Here is a 10861-nt window from a genome sequence, read left to right on the forward strand (position 1 = left end):
GCGAAAACTTAAGAGGGGTGCGGTTAATGCACCGTTAATTACGGTAATCGTTTCATGAAACGGCCCCTGGTGAATATGACACAAGTAACTGTATGTACACATAAAATTTTGAGCAAAAACAAAGAGCGTTCTATGAAAAGCAGACTGTTTCATTGCACAAAATATGTGCATGTAGCTAAAAACCAGGACTAAATATGCAGGGCAATGGTTACAAACAATAAAATAGGCTACAAATGGATAACGCACTGGCTTGATTTGCTGGCTCCAAGCAAAGCGCTGAGATCAATGTGCCTGGCGCCATAATTAAGGATCTATCCGCTCTGGTTGAGGCTGTTTATGCACCTATCGTGTGGAGGTTGAAGGCTATATACAATGGATGCATACAGCCTCAACTCAAATGCGGATAGCTCGTATGATGAACTCAATTGTTAAAATTGGTAAAATTTTGTATACTGCTTTTCAAACTGGGATTCTTCTCTATGTTTTTTTATGCAAATTGTACTAGCACACTTCCATTTCATTTTCCAGTTTCTTACATATATATTTCATTAAAAAAAATACAAAATTGAAAGCATTCTGCAGGAATAATAATACAGGAATTTTAAATATGAGATAAAAGTAATAAAAAACTATACAGATTGTTTGTCCCAGTTATACATGGAGTTTAGAAGCTACTTTGTACAATTTACAACATCATTGTATAATATATAAGTATATAAATATATTCTGCTGAATTAAATAACTTAGAGAATTTTATAATCATAAAACCGGCCGAGGCACGTTGATTTGTATGTCGGGATACGAGTTGCATAAGCTGAGCAGTCTGCTGCCCTCTATGGTGAGGACTAGCGTGTCTCCTTTTGCTGTGAGCTTGATCTTTTCTGCTTCGGGAAGATCTATCAAAGCAAAACATGAAAAGAATGCATGAAAATCATGCTAATGAGCAAGGGGTGTTTCACAAAACTTGTCATCAGTGACAAATGACAGTTTTTGTTATAAGCTACTGAAATCCTTGCTTCTGATTGGTTATCAACAGATTTGTCACTGATTTTTGTCATTTGTCATTGAAAAAAGGCTTTGTGAGACGGGTCCCAGATCTATACAATAACAACAACAACAAACATTTATATTTGTTGTATTTTAAATACATGTAGAATGGCCTCTTTGCAGCAAAGAAAATTTCATGCAAGATTGTTAAGAAAAAGAAGTAAATATATAAACTGTAGGTCAAATGTACACAATAAAAACAATTCTGGGTGTACCTAAATGGGAAGTGGGGTGAAAAAGTAGCTGTTTGCTACAAAAACTCAACTCGGATATGTTATCTCATGGGGAATTCGACACCATTTGAGTGTTTAACCAAAATACTTTTTTTTTCTAATCGCCTTCACTTTTAGGACCAAAAGGCCTTATGTAATGCTTGACTTTTACAAGCCGATCGCCTGTCGGATTATCAAGATATCTATGATTGGAAATTAAAATCAAATTTTGCGTTTTCATAACACTACAGTCTTTTGGGGAAAACGAGTATGGTAAAACCCGTCACTCAAAGGTTTTTACTTTTTTGAGGCACTTCTTGATTGTTTTGAAGCGCAATGTTTTTTTAGGGCTTCAATATTACACCATATCACAGACACACATAGGGTCATGCATCTCAGATGGAAACGTCTCAAATGAAAACATTGTTAAACGATGCCTTTACATACTTGTAGAATGGCCTTTTTGCAGTAAAGAGAATTTCATGCAGGATTGTTTAAAAAAAAGAGAAAATATATAAACTGTAGGTCAAATGTACAAAATAAAAACAACCGTGCAGTTACGTGTATGCACCGACATGGACACTCTAGCCATACTTACAAATAATGCTCTTTTCCGCAAAGGTAAAGTTGTCGATGCCAACCACTGCCATTTCTCCTTTCAATGGCATCAGGAAGACATCATTCTCTGTGAATGAAAAATCGTCCCAATCATAGATCATAAATATCAATTTTTGCTTATTTAAAATCTTATTTTAAAGGGGAAGTCCACCCTGATAGTCAACTGGTATTGATGAAGGCAGAAAAATGAGGGAAACAAATTAGAGAAAGCTTTAGCCATATCTGATAAAAAAAGTAGGAAAGTTATGAATTTTGGAAGTTGTCATCGGTGAAACACAAATTGGCAACACTGTGACATATCTTGCAAGATCCCCTCCTATTTACTCTGTACAGAAAATGTATTTACTCTTGGTTATTGATGACAGAAAAGATTGGTTTCATACAAGGGTTGTAGGGTTGTAAAACTACATGTACTCTAAACATTACAACTGCTATTATTACAATTAATTTATATCTTTTTGTACTTTAAAGCCTGTCTGCACTAGTTTCGTAAGGAGGGATTAGACCAGACAGCGTGGTCATTGACAGGTGGCTATCTCATCAACTCAGCTCTCGATTGACATAAGAAAAAGAGGATCATGGGGGACCAATGGCACCAATTAGGCATCGTTTTCTATACAGTTGTATATAGAGGTCGCAAGTAGCTATAAGTAGTGCAGTGGGGCTTAAATTTGTGTAGTAGATAGGCAAAGGCTAAGTTTTATTCAAACGAAATAAAAACAAACATTTTTCGAACACCATCCAAAAAGGATGTACGACTACATGTACTCTGAATATTACAAATGTAATAACTACGACTTACTCATATCTTTTTTGTACCTTAACACAAAACAAAGAAATACAAATCAAGGGGTCAGTGACAAAAGATGCAATTCCATTTTGGCCATTTTGAGAAAACAGGGCTTAAAGATATACATTATACATGTAGGTCCACTTGGGCCTTCAGGGGTTAAGTCTATGTTTCACGAGCCATTGACTTCAATGGCGTGTTGGGTGGAGTTAAGTCTTTGTGTTTCCTGGAAAGCCCACATTTTACTGAACATTTTTATATCAAATACTCATTTTGGCAAAATATGGAGTTACATCTTTGTGTCAACTGACCCCTCAAAATCATTCTGAGGAAGCTTTCTTTCTTTACCTGATATGAAATTGGAAGCAGTGGCTCCCTGTATGGCCTTGGAGGCCGAGGAGCCCTGAACAGCATTCTTCTGAGATCCTTTGTTTGCTTGGTCTGCTTTCCTGGCTTGGAGGGCCTTCTTGAGCTTGGTAGGGTTCTCTGGCCCATCTGAAAAATGGTGAAAAAATGGAACTCGTTTAGAACAACACATGTACACTGTAGCAAGAGCTGCCTCTATCCTTCGTGAAAAGAAGATGAAAGACTTGATGCATGGCTGATTGTCAACTAAACTGAGTAAAGTCGTGTGTCAACTGTTTGTTGCTACGGCAGGCAGCCAGTGCAAACGATTTGTTTAATCAAATTATGGCAATTCAAGCATTACTTTTATAAACAAACAGAACTTTGTCATTCCTTGCTTTTTTTTTCCTGATTGAGATGTCATATGAAAGGGCAGAAAATGAACTTTCTAGAAATGTGATTTTATCTTTGAAATTCAGATACCTACGGCCAAATGACTTTTTGGTATCCTCTATTCAAATTGTTTTTAATCACTAATGCGTGAAATATGCCACATATGAGTTGCATCAAATGAAAGAGGAAGAAGATCTAAGCTTTACAAATATGTGTTATTTATTAATTATAATTATGATTAAGTTATGATAAAACATCGATAATTCTCAGTTTTGTTTTTTCTGGGACGCACTATATGGGTATCGGTTTGAGTCCCGCTGCAGAACTAATGTCTTTTGGTAAGACATTAATCTACATTTGCCACACTCAACCCAGGTGAGATAATTGGGTACCTGGCAAGAATTAATTTCTTAAAATGCTAAAGCACCATGATGGCAGCCATGCTAAGGTTTGCAGTAATAATTATGGAGTGCCCGTAGTGTCAAGTTTGACAGACATGAGCGCTATACAAGAACCAACTATTATTATTATTATACAGTCAAACCTGCTTTAATGACCACCAGTCTACAAAGCCCACATTTCTTGTTTCCCTCGAAAAATAGGTTTCTCATTGAAACATGTACTACAGGCACCTGTACATAAAGACCACCTGACTATAAAGACCACTTTTTATTGTCTCCCTTGGGTGGTCTTTATAGACAGGTTTTATTGTAATGTACTCATGTACCCCTGGGTAGAGAGAGGCAGACTTACCCATAATGACAGCTTTGTCTTCATACGCTTTAGCTCTGAAAAACATGGCAACGTTGTAGACGAAGACCAAAGAAGCCCTGGAGAACATCTCCAATCTTGACAACGTATCGACGAGAACCTAGAGAGAGAGAGTAGAGATAAGGAAAAACAATATAAAACACACAAAATATTCAATAGATGGGGAGGGGGGGGGGGGGGGGGTGATAGTTCAAGAACTTTTTTTTTCTTCTTGAAGTTGACTTGGATGCAGATACAGCTAACTTTGACCAGTGAAAACAAATATTAATAAAGAAAAATGGAAATAACAATTAAATGAAAATTTGAATTTAAATTTAAATTTAAATTTAAATTGTGATACTTGTTTGTAAGCTCAGAAGCAGAAAAAGAGGATACATATTAACAAGTAGATTCTTAAATAGCGCATTATACTAAAAGATTCTCTATGCACTTTATACATAGAAGTGTAGAATTTCAAGAGATAATCACAATTGCAAATATGGACTTGATGTTTATTGAGAAAAGTGGGAAAATGCACAATATAATGTACAAAATAATCAGCAAATAATTAACAAAATACATTCAATTATAGGTCCTTAAAAATAATTAAAATAATAATCATAGAGAAATATAAATAACAAGAAAGTTATAAACATGAATATTGATATGAATGCAAAGCATGAACTTACAGGGAGGAGTACTTCGGCTTTCATTCTATCAGACAGCTGCCTCTGATAGCCTAGTCTTGACTCCCAGACTTTTGCTCGCTTCTCAAAATCATACCCTGCCTCAACTTTGAACTTTATACAAAGAGAAAGGATAAGTATAAGTATTATTTCAGTGCTATGGGCAACAAGTCAATATCTACATGTAGATTGTATATTACATGGCATGAACTCCTGAAACAAAGCCGGGGTAATAATATTCAATTCAATTCAATTTGTATTTATTTCATTACCAACAGAAAGATAAACAAAAGCATTACTGATATTATTACAGAAAGTATGAAGAAAAAGATGATTGCAAGGCCCTCAGGGAGAACAGTATTAATACTTATGAGGCTACCCTTGGTACACAAGACAGATTATTATTATTATTATTATCATCATAACACACAATGGTACAAGCAACATGAAGTTCTATTTCATAGAGCACTCAGCAGGGCTCCCAAGCGTTTCATGAGAACAAAATTCTGACTTTTTCCCAGATTTTCCAAAATTGAATCATCATTTCAACAGCAAACAGTATACACCTGTACAAACTATTAACAAAACGCCTTAGGCATTCAAGCAATTAATATGTGATATTTTATAATTTATAAGATTTATGTTTCAATTTTTTCAACAGACCTGTCATAAGCAGGTCAAATGAGTAACAATGTTATACAAATTATAAATACCATACTTAAGACTCACTTTGTTAGTGATGTTTTGAATGGTAGATTTCTTGATCCTAATGGCTTGGCAAGGGCCTATAGCACGGGCTGCACATGTGTTATCGATGCTAGTGAAGAGACCTAAATAATGAAGGATGAACAACAAAAATAGATTATAAGTGAATATGTGTAGTATACTGAATACTAAAACTCTATTATGACTAGTGAGTTAAATGTACAGCAATAAGCACAAGCTGCAAGAATTTTGTGGGTAAAGAAATTCAACCATCTTTAAGTATATGAATAAAAGCATAACAATGTGGGAAACAAATTAGTGAAAATTTGATCAATATTCAATTACAAATAGGAAATTTAAGAATTTTTAAAGTTTTCATCCATGAAACAAAAATCAACAATACTGTGGTTTAGTGGTTTTGGTTTAGTTGTGGTTATTTTACCTTACTGCTAAGAAAGCATAAATGCTTGTTTGTAAGCAACTGTGACGTATGACTGAACATTCCAATGGTAATTTCTGACTTGATTGGGAGGGGGAGGGAGAGCAAAATGGGAGAACCCTGTAAGATACGTTACAGTGTTGCCAATTAGGGGTTGACTGATCGCAAATTCAAAAGTTCATAACTTTCTTTTTTTTAATCAGATTTTGCCCAAACTTTCACTGACCTGTTCCTCTCATTTTTCTGCTTCTTTCAAAACCAACTTAATATAAGAAAATGCTCTTTTTTACCTTCTTCACCAATCCAGAATGGCCACCTGTCAACATCAATGACTGCAATGGATTCTTTCTCTCTTGTGATCTCCACTCTGTCAACATTTCAAGACAGAAAAAAAGGTGAACACAAAATTGCAAATGTAAAAAAAAAAATGTAAGTAAGAACTTAAAATCAGAAAATATTCACTACAAAAGGGTTATAATAAGGATCATAATACTATTCAATTGAATAACCATTAGACATCTTCATTGCAATATTTCCACAAATACAAAGACATTATGGCCAGTATTAAAGCATATCAACTTTATTCATGAAAAACACTCTTCATCAGTAAATTACCATATTATTTTATATAAAGAGAGCAACAAAAATTGTGCAGTTCTAAAATTCATTTCTCATGTTCATTTCAACAATGTTGTTCTTCCTTTAGTAATATAATTTGCAGTAAATTGAAGGGAATACACTGTAAGTAGATTAACTCTTGGTAATCTATGTAACAAATCATTACAGATTTAACTCAGTCCCTTATTACAAATATAATAATAATAATAATAATAACAATAATAATAATAATAATAATAATAATAATCGTAACCTAATAATGACACTAATAATAATAATAACAATAATAATTATAATAAAAACAATTATACAAAAAAAAAAAATAATAATCTGGATTTATATAACGCTCTCTCTCTCTCTCTCTCTCTTTCCATCTCCTCATCTCTCTCTCTTTCCCTCTCTCCATCGCTCTCTTGCTCTCTCACTCAATCTACCTCTGATGATTTGTTTTATGATAAGGAGCTTGTGATTTGACTAAATTGTATTTTCCCCTCAAATTTCTGATATTTAAAATACTAAGTGTGATTGTTATTAAAAGGTATTTGCACATTTGTATTCTTGTTATTTTAATTTGTATTATGAATTTTATTTGTTTTGATTATGTACATGTATATTGTATGAATGTTTTTTAATAGACTTGCTGAAAACAGCCTTGTGGCTGATAGCAGGTGTTTTAACCGTGGTTAAATAAATGAAACAAACAAACAAACAAAATACAGCCTCTGAAGACTTTACAGAATAAATAACCATAGTCATCATATTCATTCACGCACAATGTGCACCATCTACACTCCCTGGGGGTTAGTCTTTTACCATAACCATGAAGGCATATGGCAATGACTAACACAAAGGCTGTTGTCATCCTACCAGGTCCCCAATACCTTCCCGGGTAGGGAGTGGCAAATATAAATAAATGGTTTGCCATAGGACATTAGTAACATGTCGGGGATCAAACTAACAGCCTTTGCATTTAACGTCAAATGCTTAAAGGTATAGAACAGTTCTGGTCATGCGATTGCATTGTGAAAGAAACATTGTGGAATCGACCAGAAAAAGTTGATCATCTATTAAACATATAAGTATCGGTGTGTACTGCAAGGTTCTGGAGTCATCAAAATCATAATATATTTGGCCCAGTCTTGGTAAAGTAACAAGCACTGTACACAGAAAGATGGATATGGGACTACACAAATGGTGTCTGGCCTACTTACCTTGATTTCCTTATCTTTCTATGCTCATTACTCAGCCAGTATACATTTTCTACCAAAATTGTTTGGCAAATGACATTTATTTGTTATCTTGAACATTCAGCGTAAGTTTTGTTTGATTCTGTGAGAATTCATTTTCTTTTTTTTACCAAAACTCAAGTTTATCTTTGAATCACTCCACTACGAAACCTCTACCATACGGCACAATGGGGCCGCTGACTTACTTGCCCCTTGTGACAATGACAACCTCCTCTGACTTGTCCTCTTCCATGACCAGCATCGTCCTGTCTGGAATCAGTAAGACTGGGTACTGGATGCCAATATCTTCCTTGCATTGCTTCACTAGAGACGAACAGGCATCCCCCTTCCACTTGCTAAAGAGTGGAATCTGAATGATTGAATGAACAAATGAATAACAGAATATATGAATGAATAACAGAGAAACAAATACAGTGTGGAGAATTTTACAAGCTTCTGTCTGGGATCAGTAAGACCGGCACCTAACAAATTGTGAGGTGTTGTCATTCTTTTTTTCATTTTTTAAATGTGCATTTTAAAGTGATGTTCTCAAACTTAGATGAAGATTATATAGCTCATTTAGCCCTAGTTAAGTCCTTCATGTAATACCCATATTCATGTACAATGTATGTATCTCACCTTTTCCAGTGTATTTAGGCATATCCTACTCATGAGCTCCGCCTGGTCCAGCTTGCCGCTGGTATCAAAGTAGCGTTGTCTCACGTAGTAGTCCATCAGATCCGTCGACACCACCTCCCCAATCGCCTTCCTCAGATTCTCGTCTTTCAGTAACAGGAACTGTGCTCTGATTAGACCAGGGCAGAGGGGGAGAAATGTAGTAGATACAATGATTGATGAATTGGTATCTGATTTGGTTGGTTGATACAATGACTTTAATATGACAAGTCATACCTAAATCTATATTCTATTTTAGTTTCCCCTCATGATAAACGATCATATTATGTATTGTTACATCATAGTCAAACTCATGTCATGTCAATCTCCTTTTGTACTTCATTACGCATGTACGGTAATGTGTTTTTTTTCATAACAGCAAAATTATTTATATCATAATTATGCAAGCAGATTCATATACAATACATAATATGATAATTCTGTTGCCAAGCAACGCTCCATTTTAGCACAATGCACTTCTATGCATTGTTTGTAATTTGTATGTTTAAATTGTATTATATAATCTATGATGTGACAATGCATACCGGTACTATGATAACTCTGTTGCTAAGCAAGGTGCCATTTTAGCGCAATGGGGTTGTATACATTGTATGCAAATATTTTGTTGCACTTGTTTGTAATTTTTAATTCACTATCTGAAGAACTAAAATTGAAACAGGTCATAGTGAAGAAGTGAAATCTCAAGGATTTTTAGTTCAATTCTTATAATCATCATTTTTATATTACCATTTATATTAATTATTATTTGTTATACATACTTACATGTATCTTATACAGGCAGATAAATGCGCACACTGCAACAAAATTCAAGAAGGGAGATAAAAGGCAAGTCATCCAAGTTTACTTACTTAGCCGAGGACTGGGCGGTAGCTGTTACAGGGACGTAGAACAGGGTTGAGATTTCTCCAAAGAAATCTCCAGGAGACAGGATGGCGACAGGTTCGTCGCTTGCCGATATGACCTTTACCTGACCTTTGACTAGGATATAGATACCCTTGGCTCGACCACCTGCAAATATTTAAAATTCATTTGAGCATATCAAATACTTATGTGTATTACATTTACATGTACATCATATCGGAGGGTTCAGTGACACAAAGACGTAACTCCATATTTTACCAAAATGAGTATTTGATATCAAAATGTTCAGAAAAATGTGGGCTTTCCAGGAAACATAAAGACTTAACTCCATCCAACACCCCATTGAAGTCAATGGCTAGTGAAACATAGACTTAAACTCCTTAAGGCCCGTGTGCTCGATGACACATAAACCACCGTTTCTCAAAATGGCCAAAATGGAGTTACGTCTTTGGGTCACTGACCCCTCGTAACCTGGTATTAAGAGTCAACTCTTTCAAGAGCCCCCAAAATATGCCACATGCATGAGTAGAAATGGCAAAAATGTCTTCACACACAGCATCCATGTTTGTTTCATGACATTACCACAGTTGATGCTGGGAATTTAAAACAATGAAGATCAGCTTTACAATCTTTAAATTGGCAACATATTGAGAGGTTCAAAGTCATTGTTTTTCAATTTATTGACAGCATTAGCACATTCAAGAATTGAGCAATAACAGAAAAATATAATTGTTGCCAATTTGAAGAACAATGTGCGATTAACCCCACCTGCAGCTCATCCTTTTGTATTACAGTACATTCTGTACCCCCGATCTCTCACTTCTTTTTCAGCATTGTCTACTCTTTGTATTGTGACTGTGTTCTCCTATCTTTGTCATGTAAAGTACTGTCTTGTCCCGTCCTCCTCTCTGTTGGCATCCCCCTTTTCCCCTCTATTTTGTAGAACTTTCCTTTTGTACTGATTATTCTATTAAAGTATCATCTGAGGGATCCACACTTACATGTACAAGCATTGCTTTTTAAGTGGCCCCCTTTGTTTCCCATACATGTATGTATTCCTAAATTATTGTAAATGTTTATAATTTATTTATAATGTTTATTTTGAAAAATAAAATACATTGAATTGAAGTGAATGTAGCCTTAAATATCAAAAATGTCCTAAAAGGGTACAAGTTATGAAATGATACCTTTTGTCAAGATTTTAACAGGATCGTGGTATTCCAGCCTCTCTATCATCTTGGAGGCAGCGGCCACCATCTCCGCGTTGATGGTACCGGGAGGGAAGGGGAGACTGTAGAGACATCTCTGAAGGAATCGTCTCTCGTCCTTGGTCAGGTTCAGCCCCGTCGCTCCCTCTTGGGGCTTGGTCTTGCTGGTGCCTCCTCCCATGGCCTGGGGTCTCTCTGGAGAGGAGCTTGTTGAGGCGGCTAGACAGTGGTTCAGGCGTGTGTTATGTACGTGTCCTCAAGATAGAA

The 10861-nt window shown here is 35.5% G+C and overlaps 2 protein-coding genes across 3 annotated transcripts; both read right to left on the reverse strand.

Moving 5' to 3' along the window:
- Positions 1-440: 440 nt before the first annotated feature.
- Positions 441-4270, reverse strand: LOC105447575. Of its 2 annotated transcripts, XM_011685802.2 has the most exons (4): positions 4159-4270; positions 3016-3162; positions 1858-1944; positions 441-896 (listed from the first exon to the last, which is right to left on the reverse strand). In XM_011685802.2, the coding sequence occupies exons 1-4, from the start codon at positions 4244-4246 to the stop codon at positions 760-762; spliced, it is 459 nt and encodes a 152-aa protein (XP_011684104.1). In that variant the 5' UTR covers positions 4247-4270; the 3' UTR covers positions 441-759. The 2 variants fall into 2 exon arrangements, with proteins under 2 accessions (XP_011684104.1, XP_030850355.1); XM_030994495.1 differs by lacking the exon at positions 1858-1944.
- A 328-nt stretch (positions 4271-4598) lies between these two features.
- Positions 4599-10861, reverse strand: LOC100888053. The gene is made up of 8 exons (XM_030994320.1): positions 10574-10861; positions 9374-9533; positions 8469-8634; positions 8036-8199; positions 6276-6352; positions 5571-5671; positions 4810-4955; positions 4599-4605 (listed from the first exon to the last, which is right to left on the reverse strand). The coding sequence occupies exons 1-8, from the start codon at positions 10773-10775 to the stop codon at positions 4599-4601; spliced, it is 1023 nt and encodes a 340-aa protein (XP_030850180.1). The 5' UTR covers positions 10776-10861.

Source organism: Strongylocentrotus purpuratus, unplaced genomic scaffold (genome assembly GCF_000002235.5).
Source record: "Strongylocentrotus purpuratus isolate Spur 01 unplaced genomic scaffold, Spur_5.0 spur5_scaffold_21, whole genome shotgun sequence".
Classification (NCBI taxonomy): Eukaryota; Metazoa; Echinodermata; class Echinoidea; order Camarodonta; family Strongylocentrotidae; genus Strongylocentrotus; species Strongylocentrotus purpuratus.

Excerpts from the sequence above, each read along its gene's own strand:
- LOC105447575 (XM_011685802.2), bottom strand. The coding sequence starts at position 4,246 with ATGTTCTCCAGGGCTTCTTTGGTCTTCGTCTACAACGTTGCCATGTTT. Across the intron at positions 1,945-3,015 it reads TGCTTCCAATTTCATATCAG|AGAATGATGTCTTCCTGATG; the intron begins GTAAAGAAAGAA and ends TTTCATTCACAG. Across the intron at positions 897-1,857 it reads TGCGGAAAAGAGCATTATTT|ATCTTCCCGAAGCAGAAAAG; the intron begins GTAAGTATGGCT and ends TTGCTTTGATAG.
- LOC100888053 (XM_030994320.1), bottom strand. The coding sequence starts at position 10,775 with ATGGGAGGAGGCACCAGCAAGACCAAGCCCCAAGAGGGAGCGACGGGG. Across the intron at positions 9,534-10,573 it reads TGTTAAAATCTTGACAAAAG|GTGGTCGAGCCAAGGGTATC; the intron begins GTATCATTTCAT and ends AAATATTTGCAG. Across the intron at positions 5,672-6,275 it reads ATTCTGGATTGGTGAAGAAG|GTCTCTTCACTAGCATCGAT; the intron begins GTAAAAAAGAGC and ends TTCATTATTTAG.